Source organism: Macaca nemestrina, chromosome 9 (genome assembly GCF_043159975.1).
Source record: "Macaca nemestrina isolate mMacNem1 chromosome 9, mMacNem.hap1, whole genome shotgun sequence".
Taxonomy (NCBI): Eukaryota; Metazoa; Chordata; class Mammalia; order Primates; family Cercopithecidae; genus Macaca; species Macaca nemestrina.
The window spans coordinates 70,961,412-70,982,593 of record NC_092133.1 but is presented as its reverse complement, the minus strand read 5'-3'; the positions used below and the strand labels follow the sequence as shown (position 1 = coordinate 70,982,593).

General features: G+C 37.7%; 1 protein-coding gene and 1 pseudogene across 9 annotated transcripts in view; both read right to left on the bottom strand.

Annotated features, from left to right (window-relative positions):
• The window catches only part of LOC139356256 (DNA-directed RNA polymerase III subunit RPC4-like), a 66,968-nt pseudogene extending 63,024 nt beyond the window's left edge, over positions 1 to 3,944 (bottom strand).
• The window catches only part of LOC105466223 (adenosine kinase), a 567,753-nt gene that overhangs the window by 104,780 nt on the left and 441,791 nt on the right, over positions 1 to 21,182 (bottom strand). For 7 of the 9 annotated variants that reach the window (XM_071069752.1, XM_071069756.1, XM_071069758.1 and 4 more), the window contains one exon: positions 13,991 to 14,105. The exons of the other annotated variants lie outside the window; for them this stretch is intronic. In XM_071069752.1, the coding sequence (XP_070925853.1) occupies positions 13,991 to 14,105 (115 nt within the window). The remainder of the gene's footprint in view (positions 1 to 13,990; positions 14,106 to 21,182) is intronic. 9 annotated transcript variants of the gene reach the window in all.

Below are 21,182 nucleotides of genomic sequence, written 5' to 3'. Positions count from 1 at the left end.
TAGCAGGGTCCTTTTCAATAAAAAGGTGGGAGTTGAAAGAAGTCTCATTTCTTCAGGCCTGAGATCACTGAACAAAATGAACCACATCTCAAAGATATTACTTTGTGAAAAATGTGACAGTTCCACATGTTATTCTAAATTATTTTTAATCTATTAATTAAAGAAATTTATCTTTTGTGATTACAATAATCTAAAAATGGAACATGAGCTAATAACTTAGTAACTTACATTCATAGGTAAGAAATATATTTTCTCTACTCTATTAAGTCTTACCTGGTAAGAACTTTTTTCTATGAATGCCATACAAGACATTTTAAAAGAATGCCACTTCGTTTATTCTATCCTTACCATCACCAACCTATGCCAACAAGATTATCATTTAAAATTGATTTGGCTGTAGTAGAGACATTTCAAAAATGATTTATACTAATATTTTGAGTTGGGATCATGTGCTGACATTATTCTTCTGTGCTGAGATTGTTTTCCTTTAGAGTTTGCATTTTCTAATGCACATTTTCTGAACTTTATGTCTACCAGAATTGCAAATCACACTGACCTTTTCTTGCAGAGTAATGGGCAGCATACAGTGTTTTCATAGAACATGAAAACTTAACTAGCAGATGAGGTAACACGTTTCTTTAAGGACTCAGGAACAGGAAGACAAGTAACATCAATACCCCCATTTACTTAAAATAAAATGACAAAGAGCATTGGGATATAACTATGTTAAATTATAAGCACCTCAAAGGTAGGAGACTATTTAAAGTAAACTGTAAATTGCCTGTAAGTGTAGATAGATTTTGAAGGATCGAAAAAAGAAGCATTTCCCAAGGCCTGAGTTATTGAAGAACTAGACTCTTAGCTGTTAAAAGGTTCTGTTTTCGTTATTCCACCAGATCACGGAACTTGCAGCATTATTAAATCACCTAATCCAGTGATTCTCAAAGTGACAGGTGGAGGATAGACAGCATTGCTGTATCACCGAAGGGAACATTTTCAACCATACACAATCCTACACTCCCCTTGCCCCAGACTGTACTGCCCGCATTCTCAAACATCTCCTTGAAGATGTATTTTCTAATACTCCTCACAGGGTTGCATCAGATTGAGGGAAAGGTGCTTTTAAGAAGGCAGGGCAGCTGAATAGCCAAAGCCATCCTAAGCAAAAAACGAAGCCAGAGGCATCACATTACCTGACTTCAAACTATACTACTAGGGTATAGTAACCAAAATAGCATGGTATTGGCACAAAAATAGACACATAGATCAATGGAACAAAATAGAGAACCAACCCAGAAATAAAGCCACATACCTACAACCAACTGATCTTAAACAAAGTCAACAAAAATAAACAGTGAGGAAAGGACACTCAATTCAATAAATGATGTTGGGAAAACTGGCTAGCCATATGCAGAATAATGAAACTGGACTCCTACACCTCTCACCATATACAAAAATTAACTCAAGATAGATTAAAGAACTTACACATAAAACCTCAAACTATAAAAATCCTAGAAAGAACCTAGGAGAAACTATTCTGCACATAGGCCTAGGCAAATAATTTACGACTAAGATCTCAAAAGCAAATGCAACAAAAATAAAATTGACGATTGTAACTTAAGAGTTTCTGCACAACAAAAGAAACTATCAACAAAGTAAACAGACAACCTACAGAATGGGAGAAAATATTTGCAAACTATGCAACCAACAAAGGACTAATATCCAGAATCTATAAGGAACCTAAACAAATTAACAAGAAAAACCCAAATAACCCCATTTAAAAAGTAAGCAAGGGGCCGGGCGCGGTGGCTCAAGCCTGTAATCCCAGCACTTTGGGAGGCCGAGACGGGCGGATCCCGAGGTCAGGAGATCGAGACCATCCTGGCTAACCCAGTGAAACCCCGTCTCTACTAAAAAATACAAAAAACTAGCCGGGCGAGGTGGCGGGCGCCTGTAGTCCCAGCTACTCGGGAGGCTGAGGCAGGAGAATGGCATGAACCCGGGAGGCGAAGCTTGCAGTGAGCCGAGATCGCGCCACTGCACTCCAGCCCGGGCCACAGAGTGAGACTCCGTCTCAAAAAAAAAAAAAAAAAAAAAAAAAAAAGTAAGCAAGGGACATGAACAAACACTTCTCAAAGTAAGACATACAGCTGGGCATGGTGGCTCATGTCTGTAATCTCAGCACTTTGGATGGCTGAGGCAGGAGGACTGCTTGAGCCTCAAGAAGTATGAGATCAGCCTGAGCAATATAGCAAGACCCTTTCTCTATAAAACACAAATAAATAAATAAAAATTTTAAAAATGGGACATACAAGCAGCCAACAAACATATGAAAAATGTTCCACATCACTAATAATCAGAGAAATGCAAATTAAAACCACAATGAGATATCATCACATTAGTTAGCACAGCTATTATTAAAAAGTTAAAAAATTACATGTTGGCGAGGATACAGAGAAAAGGAAACACATACTGTTGGTGGGAATGTAAGTTAGTTCAGCCCCTGTGGAAAGCAGTTTGGAACTTCCTTAAAGAACTAAAAACAGGATTACCATTCAATCCAACAACCCCACTACTGGGTATCTACCCAAAGGAAAAGAAATTGTTCTGCCAAAAAGATACCGGCACTCTTATGTTTATTACATCACTACTCAAAATGCCAAAGTCATGGAATCAACATAAGTGTCCATCAACAGTGGACTGGATAAAGAAAGTGTGGTACATATACATCATGGGATACTATGCAGCCATAACAAAGAAGGAAATAATGTCCTCTGCAGCAGCATGGATGCAGCCAGAGGACATTATCCAAAGTGAATTAACACAGAAACAGAAAACCAAATGCTCCACACTCTCACGTATAAGTGGGAGGTAAACAATGGGTATACATGGACATAAAGGGGGAGGCAGGAAGTGGGTGGGGGTGAGTTGAAAAACTACCTATTGGGTACTGTATTCACTATTTGGGTGATGGGTTCAGTAGAAGCCCAAACCCCAGCCTTATGTAATATATCCATGTAACAACCCTGAAAAAGTATCACACCCTCCCCTAATTCTAAAATTTAAAAAAAAAAAAAAAGAAGAAGAAGGTAGGACTGTATTTACCAAAAACTCACTAGGTGATTTTGATGTGATAGCACCAGTCTTCCAGTTGAAAATATCTGACTTAGTACATTTTCTCCCTTTGTGAAAAATTACAATTCAAACAAGAATTCTGAGTGTTCAGAAAAGTCTACAATTTAGGTCGGGTGTCGTGGCTCACGCCTACAATCCTAGCATTTGAGGAGGGAGGCCTAGGAAGGCAGATTACTTTAGCTCAAGAGTTTGAGACTAGCCTGGGCAACATGGCAAAACCCATTCTCCACCAAAGAAAAAATACAAAAAAAATTAGCTGGGCAGGGTGGTATGCGCCTGTAGACCCGGCTACTTAGGAGGTTGGGAAGAGAGGATTGCTTGAGCCTGGCTGAGGTTGTAGTGAGCCATGATTGTACTCCAGCTTGGGCGACAGAGCGAGGCCCTGTCTTAAAACAAACAAACAAAATAGAAAAATCTACAATTTATTTTTCAGAGAACCTATTTAATTGGAAACACATTATTTCCAGTTCAGAACAAAAGTCGTATTGCTTTCTCCAATTTTTGGTGATTTATTTAGTATAGAAACTTGGGGAAGTTTAAACTTTCTATAAAGCACTATCTATGTATTTACATGCATATAAATATATATTTACTTTTTTACTACAATGCTTAATATAATAAGGTGTTATTGTATGAAGATCTCATTAGTAGTTGCTCTCCGACAGATAAAGAACATTGTTAGTTTTTCCAGTTTATAAATGCAGAAATGATTTCCTTCACCTGACTGCCATGTAATTCAACAAATTCATTCAACATTTATAAAGAGGATCAAAATGAACAGTCATCTTTTCTACCTTCATCACCAGCATCTTACTCTTTAGGTTATGTTTAATTTTTTAAAATTGAAAAATAAGCTTAAAAAATAAAAATATACATAAAATTTACCATTTTAAGCATTGTTGAATATACAGCTCAGTGCCATTGTACATTCATATTATTGTGCAATTATCACTACCCATCTTTACAACTTTTTCATCCTGCAAAACTGAAACTTTTTATCCATTAAACAATAACTTCCCATTCACCCCTCCCTAAGCCCTTGGCTACCATTATTCTACTTTGTCTATAAAGCTAACTACTCTAGGTATGTCACATAAATGGAATCACACAGTAATTATGCCATTGTGTCTGGCTTATTTCACTTAGCGTAATGTCTTCAAGGTTCATTCACGTTGCAGTACATGTTAGGATTTCCTTCTTTTTTTAAAGCTGAGTAATATTCCTTTGTATGTATATATCAATTTTTATTTATCTGTTCATCTGTTGATGGATACTTGGATTGCTTCTACCTTTTGGTTATTGTGAATAATGCTGCTATGAAGACGGGTGGACATATATCTGTTTAGGTTCCTGCTTCAATTATTTTGGACATATACTCAGCTGTGGAATTGCCCAGCCTGTTACTCTTAATATTCTTCAGTGTCCAGCACTCCCTTGAAAATTTTTTTGGAACTCAATTAACCTGCAAGGACTGAAACAATGATTGGTATGTGACAGAACCTCTAGGGTAGATGGAAACTCAATCTGAAAGAGGTATGACCCATAAAACAGGTGAGTGGAAAATACTTTAGATTCACTGGCAATTTAAAGAATTAAATTTATAAAATAAGAGAAAGTAGTTTATAGATATCATATCTCAAAAGGAGATAGGTCTGTAGAATAAAATTCCAAGGAGATATTTTGATACATTATCGCTAAGTACTGCAAACTTAACAGTGTGATCATTTAAAAATAGGTTTGGGTAGCTGGCAAGATGGCTGAATAGGAACAGCTTTGGTCTGCACCTCCCAGCAAGATCAACGTAGAAGGCGTGTAATTTCTACATTTCCAACTGAGAGACCTGGCTCATCTCATTGGGACTGATTAGACAGTGGATGCAGCCCATGGAGGGCGAGCGGAAGCAGGGTGGGGCGTCGCCTTACCAGGGAAGTGCAAGGGGTCGGGGATCTCCCTCCCCTAGTCAAGGGAAGCCATGAGGGACTGTGCCGTGAGAAATGGTGCACTCCGGCCCAGATACTATGCTTTTCCCATGCTATTCACAACTCAAAGACCAGGAGATTCCCTCTGGTGCCTACACCACCAGGGCCCTGGGTTTCAAGCACAAAACTGGGCGGCTCTTTGGGCAGACACCGAGCTAGCTGCAGGAGAGCTTGTTCATACCATAGTGGCGCGTGGAACGCCAGTGAGACGCAACTGTTCACTGCCCTGGAAAGGGGGCTAAAGCCAGGGAGCCAAGTGGTCTAGATCAGCAGAGCCCACTCCCACGAGCCCAGCAAGCTAAGATCCACTGGCTTGAAATTCTTGCTGCCAGTACAGCAGCCTGAAGTTGACCTGGGACACTCAAGCTTGGTGGTGGTGGGGAGCGACCACCATTACTGAGGCTTGAGTAGGTGGTTTTCCCCTCACAGTGTAAACAAAGACACAAAAGCTGCTGTAGCCAGACTGCCTCTCTAGATTCCTCCTCTCTGGGCAGGGCATCTCTGAAAGAAAGGCAGCAGCCCCAGTCAGGGGCTTACAGATAAAACTCCCATCTCCCTGGGACAGAGCACCTGGGGGAAGGGGCGGCTGTGGGCGCAGCTTCAGCAGACTTAAACTTTCCTGCCTACCGGCTCTGAAGAGAGCAGCGAATCTCCCAGCACAGTGCTTGAGCTCTGATAAGCGATAGACTGTCTCCTCAAGTGTGTCCCTGACCCTAATGCCTCCTGACTGGGAGATACCTCCTAGCAAGGGTCGACAGACCCTTCATAATGGAGAGCTCTGGTTGGCATCTGGCAGGTGCCTCTCTGGGACGAAGCTTCCAGAGGAAGGAACAGGCAGCAATCTTTGCTGTTCTGCAGCCTCTGCTGGTGATACCCAGGCAAACAGGATCTGGAGTGGACATCCAGCAAACTCCAGCAGAGCTGCAGCAGAGGGGCCTGACCGTTAGAAGGAAAACTAACAAACGGAAAGGAATAGCACCAACATCAACAAAAAGGATGTCCACACAAAAACCCATCCGAAGGTCACCAGCATCAAAGACCAAAGGTAGATAAATCCACGAAGATGAGGAAAAACTAGTGCAAAAAAGCTGAAAATTCCAAAAGCCAGAATGACTCTTCTCCTCCAAAGGATCACAACTCCTCACCAGCAAGGGAACAAAACTGGACAGAGAATGAGTTTGAAAAATTGACAAAAGTAGACTTCAGAAGGTGGGTAATAACAAACTCCGCCGAGCTAAAGGAGCATGTTCTAACCCAATGCAAGGAAGCTAAGAACCTTGATAAAAGCTTAGAGAAATTGCTAACTAGAATAACCAGTTTAGAGAAGAACATAAATGACCTGATGGAGCTGAAAAACACAGCACGAACACTTTGTGAAGCATACACAAGTATCAATAGCCAAAGCGATCAAGCAGAAGAAAGAATATCAGAGATTGAAGATCAACTAAACGAAATAAAGCATGAAGACAAGATTAGAGAAAAAAGAATGGAAAGGAATGAACAAACCTCCAAGAAATATGGGACTACATGAAAAGACCAAACCTACATTTGATTGGTGTACCTGAAAGTAATGGGGAGAATGGAACCAAGTTGGAAAACGCTCTTCAGAATATTATCCAAGAGAGCTTCCCCAACCTAGCAAGACAGGCCAACATTCACATTCAGGAAATACACAGAACACCACAAAGATACTCCTTGAGAAGAACGACCCCAAAACACAGAATCCTCAGATTCACCAAGATTGAAATGAAAGAAAAAACGTTAAGGGCAGCCAGAGAGAAAGGTCAGGTTACCCACAAAGGGAAGCCCATCAGACTAACAGCGGATCCCTCTGCAGAAACCCTATGAGCCAGAAGAGAGTGGGGGCCAATATTTAACATTCTTAAAGAAAAGAATTTTCAACCCAGAATTTAATATCCAGCCAAAGAAACTATATAAGCAAAGGAGAAATAAAATCCTTTACAGACAAGCAAATGCTGAGATTTTGTTACCACCAGGCCTGCCTTACAAGAGCTCCTGAATGAAGCACTAAATATGGAAAGGAAAAACTGGTACCAGCCACTGCAAAAACATACCAAATTGTAAAGACCATCAAGACTATGAAGAAACTGCATCAACTAATGGGCAAAATAACCAGCTAGCATCATAATGACAGGATCAAATTCACACATAATATAGTCACCTTAAATGTAAATGGGCTAAATGCCCCAATTAAAAGACACAGACTGGCAAATTGGATAGAGTCAAGACCCATTGGTGTGCTGTATTCAGGAGCGCCATCTCACGTGCAAAGACGCACATAGGCTCAAAATAAAGGGATGGAGGAATATTAACAAAGCAAGTGGAAAGCAAAAAAAAAGCAGGGGTTGTAATCTTAGTCTCTGATAAAACAGACTTTAAACCAACAAAGATCAAAAAAGACAAAGAAGGGCATTACATAAGGGTGAAGGGATCAATGCAACAAGAAGAGCGAACTATCCTAAATACATATGCACCCAATACAGGAGCACCCAGATTCATAAAGCAAGTTCTTAGAGATCTACAAAGAGACCTAGACTTCCACACAATAATAGTGGGAGATTTTAACACCCCACTGTCAATATTAGATCAATGAGACTGAAAATTAACAATGATATTCAGGACTTGAACTCAGCTCTGGCCAAGCAGACCTAACAGACATCTACAGAACTCTCCACCCCAAATCAACAGAATATACATTCTTCTCAGCACCACATCACACTTATTCTAAAATTGACCACATAATTGGAAGTAAAACACTCCTCAGCACATGCAAAATAATGGAAATCATAACAAACAGTCTCTCAGACCACAGTGCAATCATATTAGAACTCAGGACTAAGAAATTCACTCAAAACCACACAACTGCATGGAAACTGAACAACCTGCTCCTGAATGACTACTGGGTAAATAATGAAATTAAGGCAGAAATAAATAAGTTCTTTAAAACCAATGAGAACAGAGACACAATGTACCAGAATCTCTGGGACACAGCTAAAGCAGTGTTAAGAGGGACATTTATAGCACTAAATGCCCACAGGAGAAAGCAGGAAAGATCTAAAATCAACATCCTAATATCACAATTAAAAGAACTAGAGAAGCAAGAACAAACAAATTCAAAACCTAGCAGAAGGCAAGAAATAACTAAGATCAGAGCAGAACTGAAGGAGATAGACACAAAAAACCCTTCCAAAACTCAATGAGTCCAGGAGTTGGTTTTTTGAAAAGGTTAACAAAATAGATAGACTGCTAGCCAGACTAATAAAGAAGAAAAGAGAGAAGAATCAAATAGACATAATAAAAAGTGATAAAGTGAGATCACCACTGATCCCACAGAAATATAAACTACCATCAGAGGATACTATAAATATCTCTACACAAATAAACTAGAAAATCTAGAAGAAATGGATAAATTCCTGGACACATACACTCTCCCAAGACTAAACCAGGAAGGAGTTGAATCCCTGAATAGACCAATAACAGGCTCTGAAATAATAAAAAGCCCAGGAGCAGATGGATTCACAGCTGAATTCTACCAGAGGTACAAAGAGGAGCTGGTACCATTCCTTCTGAAACTATTCCAAACAATAGAAAAAGAGGGACTCATCTCTAACTTATTTTATGAGGCCAGCATCATCCTGATACCAAAACCTGGCAGAGACAACAAAAAAAGAAAATTTCAGGCCAATATCCCTGATGAACATTGACGGAAAAGTCTTCAATAAAATTCTGGCAAACTGAATCCAGCAGCACATCAAAAAGCTTATCCATCACGATCAAGTCGGCTTCATCCCTGGGATGCAAGGCTGGTTCAACATACACAAATTAACAAACGCAATCCATCATATAAACAGAACCAATGACAAAAGCCACATGAGTATCTCAATAGATGCAGAAAAGGGCTTCGATAAAATTCAACACTCCCTCATGCTAAAAACTCTCAAAAAAATAGGTATTGATGGAACATATCTCAAAATAATAAGAACTATTTATGACAAACCCACAGCCAATATCACGCCGAATGGGCAAAAGCTGGAAGGACTGCCTCTGAAAACCAGCACAAGACAAGGGTGCCTTATCTCACCACTCCTATTCAAGACAGTATTGGAAGTTCTGACCAGGGCAATCAGGCAAGAGAAAGAAATCAAGGGTATTCAAATAAGAAGAGAGGAAGTCAAATTGTCTCTGTCTACAGATGACATGACTGCATATTTAGAAAACCCCATCGTCTCAGCCCAAAATCTCCTTAAGCTGATAAGCAACTTCAGCAAAGTCTCAGGACACAAAATCAATGTGCGAAAATCACAAGCATTCCTATACACCAGTAATAGACAGAGAGCCAAATCATGAGTGAACTCTCATTCACAATTGCTTCAAAGAGAATAAAATAACTAAGCATACAACTTACAAGGGATGTGAAGGACCTCTTCAAGGAGAACTACAAACCACTGCTCAAGGAAATAAGAGAGGACACAAACAAATGGAAAAACATTCCATGCTCACGGATAGGAAGAATCAATATTGTGAAAATAGCCATGATACCCAAAGTAATTTACAGATTCAATGCTATCCCCATCAACCTACCGCTGACTTTCTTCACAGGATTAGAAAAAAATAAATTTCATATGGAACCAAAAAAGAGCCTGTATAGCCAAGACAATCCTAAGCAAAAAGAACAAAGCTGGAGGCATCATGCTTCCTGACTTCAAACTATACTACAAAGCAACAGTAACCAAAAGAGCATGGTACTGGTACAAAAACAGACACATAGATCAATGGAACAGAACAGAGGCCTCAGAAATAATGCCGCACATTTACAACCATCTGATCTTTGAGAAACCTGACAAAAACAAACAATGGGGAAAGGACTCCCTATTTAATAAATGGTTTTGGGAAGACTGACTAGCCATAGGCAGAAAACTGAAACTGGACCCCTTCTTTACACCTTATACAAAAATTAACTCAAGATGGATTAAAGACTTAAATGTAAGACCAACAATCATAAAAACCCTAGAAGAAAACCTAGGAAATACCATTTAGGACATAGGCATGGGCAAAGACTTCATGACTAAAACACCAAAAGCAATGGCAACAAAAACCAATACTGACAAGTGCGATCTAATTAAACTAAAGAGCTTCTACACAGCAAATGAAACTATCATCAGAGTGAACAGGCAACCTACAGAATGGGAGAAAATTTTTGCAATCTATCCATCTGACAAATGGCTAATATCCAGAATCTACAAATTACTTAAACAAACTTATAAGAAACAACCCCATCAAAAAGTCGGCAAAGGATATGAACTGACACTTCTCAAAAGAAGATATTTATGCAGCCAACAAACATGAAAAAAAGCTCATCATCCCTGGTCATTAGAGAAATGAAAATCAAAACCACAATGAGATACCATCTCACGTCAGTTAGAATGGCGATCATTAAAAAGTCAGGAAACAACAGATGCTGGCGAGGATGTGGAGAAACAGGAATGCTTTTACACTGTTGGTGGGAGTGTAAATTAGTTCAACCATTGTGGAAAACATTGTGGCGATTCCTCAAGGATCTAGAACCAGAAATACCATTTGACCCAGCAATCCCATTACTGGGTATATACCCAAAGGATTATAAATCATTCTGCTATAAAGACACATACACACGTATATTCACAATAGCAAAGACTTGGAAACAACCCAAATGCCCATCAATGATAGACTGGATAAAGAAAATGTGGCACATATACACCATGGAATACTACGCAGGCATAAAAAGGATGAGTTCATGTCCTTTGCAGGGACATGGATGAAGCTGGAAACCATCATTCTCAGCAAACTAATACAGGAACAGAAAACCAAACACCGCATGTTCTCACTCATAAGTAGGAGTTGAACAATGAGAACACACGGACACAGGGAGGGCAACATCACACACCAGGGCCTGTCGGGAGTTGGGGGGTGGTGGTTGGGGAGGGATAGCATTAGGAGAAATAGCTAATGTGGATGATGGGTTGATAGATGCAGGAAATCACCATGGCACGTGTATACCTATGTAACAAACATGCACATTCTGCACATGTATCCCAGAACTTAAAATATAATTAAAAAAATAGGTTTAAGGCACAATGATTCCTAATTAGTCTTTTAATATGTGTGTTAGCACTGCCTTGTGCCATTCTGGAATGTCACTTATGGTAAATTAAAGGACACTTTCCCTCTCTATCTTCCATTAGTATTTTAATGCTAGGAGGTGGGAAAAAGCTGATCCATATTCAAGAGGAAAGGAGGGAAAACAATAACAAATTGGCATCTCTTTTGTGAATTGCCCCACAGGCCAAGCATTTTTATGTTCTTAATCATTATTAAATGGCTTAACATGACACCCAGAGCCTGGCGAATGATTGCATCCTGACATGAGAACGAATTACAAATGAAATGAAAGATCAAGCCGTATTAGAGGACTGCCTCTGGGAAATGAAAATCTTTAATTCTCTTTTATTATTGACATTTATTTGGCTGCAATGAATAACATAGCAAAGAGATTCAGCTACGCTTGTGCACTGAATAGCTTATCCCAGGGCTCAAAACTGCATTAACATTTATCATGTTTGCTTTTGTAGCTGACACCACTGAACAGATTCTCTATCCATCTTGTATTTATCATGCATTGCAGATATAGTGCATCCTCTAATTTAAGTTCATTTTCATATGGTAGGAACAGCAAAGATTAGCCAGTGTCTTTCCTCAAATAAATTCCAGCTTGTAAGCATTCCTAAGAATGGCTTAATAGATTTAATAAAGAATAAAATGAGTTCACAAGGAAATACAGTCACAAGATGGGGAGGTTAATTTTCAATTTTGGGAGAACTGCAAATTCACAATGAGGAAGACACTTGTACAGTATGTATATCTAGAATATACAAAGACTTAAAATGAATGTCTCCACAGAGAGCAACCAAAGAATATTTTGTAAATCTGAAGGTAGTACTACAATTCCCACAAGAAGCCTGCATGTTTTTCACTTTTCTAAACTGTTTACTGCTAAGACAGGAATAATCCTTATACTATAGGAAGAAAGCAATTCAGATAGTTTGTATCAATGCAGGGATACCTTTTCATGGTTTCTTTTCTCTCTTGTACAAATTAACAACCTGGTTCTTTCTGCCACCACAATAAAATATTGCTAGTACTTGTGCCTTTGCTTACTTGATCCTCTTTGACTCCATTGCTCTCCGTCCTTTTTTTTTTTTTTTTTTTTGGAGACAGGGTCTTGATCTGTCACCCATGCCGGGGTGCAGTGGAGAGACCATAGCTCAACACAGCCTCGAACTTCTGGGCTCAAGTGATCTTCTTACATCAGCCTCCCAAGTAGCCACGACTATGGTATGTGTCACTACTCCCTCAGCTAATTTTTTTTAAAATTATTTTTTCTAGAGATTAGGTCTTGCTGTTACCAAGGCTGCTCTCCAACTCCTGGGATCAAGCAATCCTCCCACCTTGACTTCCAAAAGTGCTAGGGTTACAGGTGTGAACCACTGTGCCCACTTGTCCTCCTTTCTTTAAATCCTTCCTAGAATTTAAGGATTAGCAAGGATATCAATGTATCTTGGGAAAGCCATTCAACATCTCTGAATCTTGTCTGAAATTTTTTTAAAAAAACTTTTCTTTCTTTTTTTAAAGTTTTAATTATGGATAATTTAAAACATATCCACAAGTGGAGATAATAGCATAATGATGCCCCCATATATCCACTGTCTAGCTTCAACAATTCATTCATTACCAGTCTCATTTCATTTATACCCTCACTTTAACACTCACTGAATTACTTTGAAGCAAGTATTTTTTGAAACAAATCTCTGAATCTTGCTTTTGACTATTCTGAAATAAGAAAGTTGATCTATATGTATCTATTTATCCTATAACATCATGTTATAAACCTCAAATATAAACAATAAAATTTATTTTAAAAAAGAGAGAAAATATCTTGACAATAATTTCATCTTTGACCTGTTTCAGGCTTTATATTTAATTCAACACAAATGTACTTCATATTCACTATAACATCTTTTTTCAAGATTTACTGATCTCCTGAGTCAATACAATCCATATAGTTTGCACCAATAGATAAGAACTATAATTATATTTTACTTTGTACTTATATTTTATGAATATTATTTTAATTCCCAATTAGGTCTTTAAGATTCCTATTTTATATTTCAGTGTTCAGCAGAGTACTGAACAAACACATAGGTAATACTAAATTGCTCTGGTTTACAATAATAACTAATCAACTGATTGGTTTTAATCTGAATGGTACAGACAGAATTAAAACATTTATATTTTGGTTTTAATAGTGAGTAGCTCCACATTAACACTATTAATCATTTTAATCAATAACATGTTTGCTTACTAAATGAAATTCCTGTTTTACGAGTGCTATAAAATAGATGGTAAAATAAAACAAAAAATGAGATTTTCTTCTTGAAGGAAAAATGGAAAATGTAACTTAGTTCTGGATTGTTTTTGTTCATAATTGAGTAAATTTGTTTTACTCTAGTGCAGGTATTTTATAAATGAAATGTATCCTTTTTTTAAGGAAAGATATTTCTTGATTGACAAAATCCCCAAAATAACTAAGTAAATTATATCCAAGTGGTTTATTTAACTAAATTTTAATAAATTATCTTCTTGAACATGAAATCTTTTCTACTGAGAGACAGGGTAGAAATATTTATTAAAGTAAAATATTTTATTTTATATATATTGTACATGTATATTGTATATATTATAATAGAAAGAAAACAGAATTCTTTTGTAAATGATTAATCTCTGTAATACTAGATTCATCACAAATTTCCCACATGTACCTGTAGCCATTATAGTGTCATCTCTCCCTTGGGTGAAGATCACGATTCGCTGCCTCTTTGAGTTCATCTTTGGCAGGGCTTGTGTCTTTTTGGCTATCTCTTTAATGTCTTTAGTCTATTAACAGAAGGAAGGAAAAAATTCTCATGACCAATAAAATAAAACAAAACTTTATTAGTAGTTTAACAATTTAGCTTCTGTTGATCAAAATAAGAGATCTGCATATCTATTAAGAGACATTAAATTTTTTTTAAACCATATACAAAAGTAAATAGAATAGCACAGTGACTTCCAAGGAACCCATCAATGATCTACACAAATTTAACATGTATGATGAATCTTATTTCACCTATATCCTTATCCACTTGCTTTTCAGAGTATTCTAAAGTAAACCCCAAGAACTATATATAATTTCATCTATAAATGTTTTAGTATATATCTTTGAAAGGTAATGATAAACATAACCATAAAACTATTACCATACTTCAAAAATTATTAATAATGACTAAATATCAGCAAATATCCAGGCAGTTTTCAAATTCCCAATTAAAGAGAGGTTTTTATAAAGAGGAAAATTTAATTATTTTAGAGGGTTAAAGAACAAAATTATGCTGACTTTGGAAAAAATACAGTTCTTATAATGCCAATTTTTCAAAGGACTGATTTGAGAGAAAGAAATGCTAATCCTTTCCCACAAAGACTTAATTTTCTTTAAAAAATATAAAGTTTAAAAAATGACAAACTAATTGTCAAACCCTGATGCTGTTTTTCACGCCACACAGGCCATAAAGTTTTACTGAAATCTTTATTGAAGTTTTCTGAAATCTTGAAACCTAACTCTTGAGCTAAAGGCAGAAGTTTTAGAATCATCTTTTCAACCATTTTGGATAATTTGAAAATCCATGTCTGTATTCAGTGGGCTTCTAAAACGGTCCATATTTTTGGGCTTTGCTAACAAAACTAATTTATTCTATCACTATGCAAAGTTTCAAATAGTTACAGAGAAAGAGACACCTATCAGAGGGGAAATACAGCTGAGTGGCATAAATGAAGGCTATATAAGAGAACAAATAGAATATATGAGAGAGAAACATTTAGGCAAGCAAAGCAGACAGGTCACAATGGTTTGCAATGGTTACAAACATCACCAGAAACTGGTATTTTTAAAGGGATGACAATCTGTAGTGAAATATTTTTATATTGTTTGTTCACTCAATATTTAATAAATTCTAGATAATACATGAAGCTAAGCTTCTAATATACATAACAGGATGACTTCTAGAGGACAGTTGTTTCTGAAAAGAATAGCCATTTGTAGTAGGACAGTGCTGCTGACTTTTCAAACATGCTGACTATTTCGCTTTCGGTTGCTTATTTTAGAACAGAACTAAGCCTGAACTCTGATAAGATGAGAAGAAATTCCCTCAGTTTCAGGAGACAGACTTTTAGAAATGACTAGTGACAGCTGAAAGGACTGAAAAATGCCATGTAATATCTTCACTCACCTAAATAAATGTACGCATATAATTAAAACAACTCATGTATATTTTGGCAATTTCCTCAGCACAAATATATTTTACTACTATGGGATTTTTGCTTGTGATTAAGTACAGCTCATATTTAATAAAGATAAGAGACAAACACATTCACTTTATCATCCTGAAAGCAGAATCTTATGAATGTACTAGATGTTCTTTAAAAGAAAGTCTTTCTTCAAGGTGGTATAAGGAATACATTAAGAATAAGATTCCGGCCGGATGTAGTGGTAATCCCAGCACTTTGGGAGGCCGAGGCGGGCAGATCATGAGGTCAACAGATCAAGACCATCCTGGCCAACATGGTGAAACTCCGTCTCTACTAAAAATACAAAAATTAGTAGGGCGTGGTGGCATGTGCCTGTAGTCCCAGCTACTCCGGAGGGCTGAGGCAGGGGAATTGCTTGAACCCAGGAGGGAGAGGTTGCAGTGTGCAGAGATTGTGCCACTGCACTCCAGCCTGGTGACAGAGCGAGACATCATCTCAAAAAAAAAAAAAAAAGATTCCATGGTTGCTTTCTACCAAACTTTTGAGAAGATATATTTTGTTGAGAGCTTTGGTAATTTAATCAAAGAAATGTTTCTTATGTCTCAAATTAAACCTCATAAAATGGCAATTAAAGGACAAAATAAACTTTCCAAGTACAAAACATAATTCTTCCCAGATGTATGTAAAACTTTATTTCTCTTTCTACAGTAATTCCTCTCCTTTGTCCCCAATAGGTTCTTCTCCCTTACAATTAAGCTCACACATCTTAACAAACAATGAAATTACAAGGACTTTTAGAATATGACAGGCTTGGATTTACTATTTGTGTGATTTGGGCCAGGTTAATAAACCTCTCGAAGCTCCATTTCTTCATCTACAAAACTAAGAAAATGTTCACATTAAAAGATTTTGGGGGATAAGTATGCTAAGTTTAGTGGGCAAAAGGTTAAAGAAAACAGGATATTTAGTCTCAAAGCATGTCCCCCTAAGATATTCATTACAAAAGAAAAAATCAAAATGTTATAGTAGAGAAAATTGACAGACATCACCTTAACCCAGATAGATCAGTTTAGTGACGCTAAAATTAGTGGATAAAACAGAATGCTTCCATAGTCCCAAAGTAGTATCTCCTCCAAGATATTTATTAAATACAATGGGAAAACAGTAACTTTACAGAGGATAAACTAGCAAACACCACCTAAACCTAGTGATCAAAGTTTAGCATCACCAACAATAAGAAACTGTGACACTGTGTACCTCCTTGATATGATGCACCAAGAAAGGAATATCACTTCTGTGGTTTTCCTGCCAAAAATGCCTAATCTCAATGTAATCATGAGAAAACATCAGACAAACTCAAATGGAAGGACATTCTACAAAAATGATTGACCAGTACTTTTCGAAAGCATAAAGTTCATGAACAACAAGAATGAGGAACTGTCACAGATTAGAAGAGACTAAGGAGACATGACAAATATGCAAATTGGGATTCGATTCTGAAACAGAAAAAGGAAATTAGAGAAAAAACAGTTGAAACCAGAATAAAGCCTGTATATAGTTCAGTTATTGTAGTTCAATGTTAATTTTCTGTTATTCTTTATACTTTGGTTATGTAAGATGTTAATATTAGGGGAAGCTGGGTGAAGGGTATGTGGGAATTCTGTACTATTTTTGTATTTTTTCTAAGACTTAAGTTATTTTAAAATAAAAAGTTAAAAATTGTTGTGAGGATGAAAGAAGATGAGGTAAGTGAAATAGCTTAATGCAATATTCAGCATATACTAAGAAGTTAAATACTAATTTCTTTCCTCTAATTACTCTCATTTTAATACTCTTTAAAATCGTTACATCTTTAGGTTGCCCCAAAATCTCTAGAAAAGGCTTCAAGAGTTTTGAGTATGGAAAATTCAATTATAGTAGCTATAAGGGAGAAGACAAAGACAGGGAGGAGTAAGAAGTATGAGTTGAAAGCTCATAAAATTGAGATATGAGCTATGTATATAGCTTTAAAGTGCTCATTAAATCTTAACTTCTCTAGTCAGTAGGTACTATTATTATCCCTATTTTATAGATGAAGAACTAAAAGCCATGTATAAAGCTCTAAAGTATTCATTAAGGTAAGGCGTGGTGGCTCATGCCTGTAATCCCAGCACTCTGGAAGGTGGAGGTGGGTGAATCGCTTGAGCCTAGGAATTTGAGACTAGCCTGGGCAACATAGTAAAACTTCATCTCTACAAAAAAATACAAAAATTTGCTGGGTGTGGTGGCATGCACCTATAGTCCTAGCTACTTAGGAGGCTGAGGTGGGAGGATGGCTTGAGCCTGGGAGACAGAGGTTTCAGGGAGCTGAGATCACACCACTGCACTCCAGCGTGGGCGACAAAGCCAGATCCTGTCTCAAAAAAAGAAAAAAAAAAAAAAAAAGAGAGAGAGAGAGAAAAAAAATGACACTGGAATTTTGATAGGGATTGCATTGAATCTACAGATTGCTTGAGCCCAGGAGGCAGAGGGTGCAGTGAGCTCAGATCGTACCATTGCATTCCAGTCAGGGCAACAGAGTGAGGCTGTATCAAAACAATCAATCAATCAATCAATAAAATAAAGTACTCATTAAATCTGAACTACTCTAGGCAGTAGGTACTCATACATATCCCTTTTTGTGAATGAAGAAACTGAGTCACAGATGCTAAGTAATGTGCCTAAGGTCATAAATATAAGCAGTGGAGAACAGACTAGCACCCAGAGTCTGACTCCAAGGATAATACACATAACCATTATTACAGTGCTTCTATAAATGCTAGCAATGTGTTTTTGTTGTTTTTATCACAAAACTATAGCATGTTCATCCTAAACCATTTTCCTACCACATTCACAAATCATTTCTCATCTTGTGTTTAAGTCTGCTATTTTTTCTTAATTAATTTGGCTGATATTTTTACTCCAGAGAATTTCAGTGCTTTTTTTTTTTTTTTTTTTGAGATGGAGTTTCGCTCTTGTTGCCCAGGCTGGAGTGCAATGGTATGATCTTGGCTCACTGCAACCTCCGCCTCCTGGGTTCAATCAATTCTCCTGCCTCAGCCTCCCAAGTAACTGGGATTACAGGTGCCCACCACCCCACCCAGCTAACCTTTTTATTTTTAGTAGAGACAGGGTCTCACCATATTGGCCAGGCTGGTCTCGAACTCCTGACCTCAGGTGATTAGCCTGCCTTGGCCTCTCAAAGTGCTGGGATTACAGGCATAAGCCACCGTGCCTGGCTGAATTTTAGTTTTTTGAATTTGAGTTTCAAGGTATTTTTCATTTCTCTCCGGGAGCGGGGGCTCATGCCTGTAATCCCAGCACTTTTGGAGGCTGAGGCAGGCAGATCACGAGGTCAGGAGATCGAGACCATCCTGGCTAACACGGTGAAACCCCATCTCTACTAAAAATACAAAAAATTAGCTGGGCATGTTGGTGGGCACCTGTAGTCCCAGCTACTCGGGAGGCTGAGGCAGAAGAATGGCTGAACCCGGGAGGCGGAGCTTGCAGTGAGCTGAGATCGCATTACTGCACTCCAGCCTGGGTGACAGAGCAAGACTCCGTGTCAAATAATAATAATAATAATAATAAAATAAAAAAAGATATTTTTCATTTCTCAAAGTCATTTTGAAATCTAATCTCCTCTTCCAACATGTTACAATGTGTGAGAGAAAGCTGTGTGGTTTATAGTAAAGAGCACTAGACATAAGAGAACTGAGTTCTGGTTCTGGCTACATAATATATTAGCTATGTGACTCTGAACAAGTCATAGAGTCTTTTTTTGGGGGGAGGTTGGAGTTTCGCTCTTGTTGCCCAGGCTGGTGTGCAATGGCGCGATTTCAGCTCACTGCAACCTCCACATCCTGGTACAAGCAATTCTCCTGCCTCAGACTCCCAAGTAGCTGGGATTATAGGCATTCGCCACCACACCTGGCTAATTTTTTGTATTTTAAGTAGAGATGGGGTTTCACCATGTTGGCCAGGCTGGTCTCGAACTCCTGACCTCAGGTGATCCACCCACCTTGGCCTCCCAAAGTGCTGGGGTTACAGGCGTGGGAGCCACCACGCCCGGCCATATAGCCTATTTTTTTAAATCTGTTGTTATCTATCTCTCAAGGTTTGTGCAAGTATGAATGTATTAATGATATGTTGGGAAAGGTTTTATAAACTGTGAAGCATTTTATAAATGTAGAATTATGCTTTTATTGTCATTGGTGATCACATTGTATTCCAAGTCAAAGAACATACTCTCTTCATTCTTTTTTTTTTTTAACCTACTTGTATCTTTGAATTGAAGATACATCTCTTTTAGACAGCATATAGTTAGACCTTAGTTTTTTAATCCAGTCTGAGAATGTCTGCCTTTTTATCATATTATTTACTCCAGATTAACATTATTATTAATATAGTTGAATTAATATCTGCCATTAGCTATTTGTTTTCCATATGTCATATTTTTAAAAATATGTTCTATCCCTTCTTTACTGCCTTGTTTTATATGAAATAGGTATTTTCCAACGTAGCATTTTAATTTCTTTTTTTTTTAATTTTTTCTGTTACACACAACTTTATTATTTTGGTAAAACTACATTTCATTTTAATTACTAGTAGTGTTACTATTGCTAGAAATTTTTTTTTAAAATCATACTTTAATTTCTGGGACACATGTACAGAACGTGCAGGTTTGTTACAGAGGTATACACGTGCCATGGTGGTTTGCTGCAGCCATCAACCTGTCATCTACATTAGTTATTTCTCCTAATGATATCCCTCTTCTAACCCTCCACCCCCCGACAGACCCCAGTGTATGACGCTGCCCTCCCTGTGTCCATGTGTTCTCATTGTTCAATTCCCACTTATGAGTGAGAACATGTGGTGTTTGGTTTTCTGTTCCTGTGTTAGTTTGCTGAGAATGATGGTTTCTAGCTTCATCCATGTCCGTGCAAAGAGCATGAACTGGATTCCTCAAGGATCTAGAACAAGAAATACCATTTGATTCAGCAATCCCATTACTGGGTATATACCCATAGGATTATAAATCATTCTAATATAAAGACACATGCCCACATATGTTTATTGCAGCACTATTCACAATAGCAAAGACTTGGAACCAACCCAAATGCCCATCAATGATAGGCTAGATAAAGAAAAATCTTCATTCTATTTTTAACCAGCTGATTATACAAAGGTTAAGCAATCCTGTCACAGTCTACCTAGTTCTGTAGAAAACCAGTTGTAGTGTTTCCACACATTGAGTCATCTAGCCGTACCATTTTGTTTTGTTTTCCAAATAGAAACTCCTTTAATAGTTATGCTGTTTATATGATGTGTCAGTGCCAGCTTGATCTCATATTCCCTCCCCACTCACTCCATTCCAGTCACACTGGCCTTCTGTCAGTTCCTGGAGTACTTAGTACATTAAGTACTCTCTCGTTCAGAGGCTTTTATAGTCCTGTTCTTTCTGTTTGAAATTTGTTTTGCTGTTTGTCTTGCTTTTTTTTTTTTTTTTTGTCATTGCTAGATATTCATATTTTTAGGGTCATTCCATAGCCCTCATACCTAAAATAGGAACCCTTCCCACATTCTCTTTCATGGTACACTCTCTGGTCACTTCCACCTTGTCTTGGGGTCTATCAAAGTGGTATGGTACTA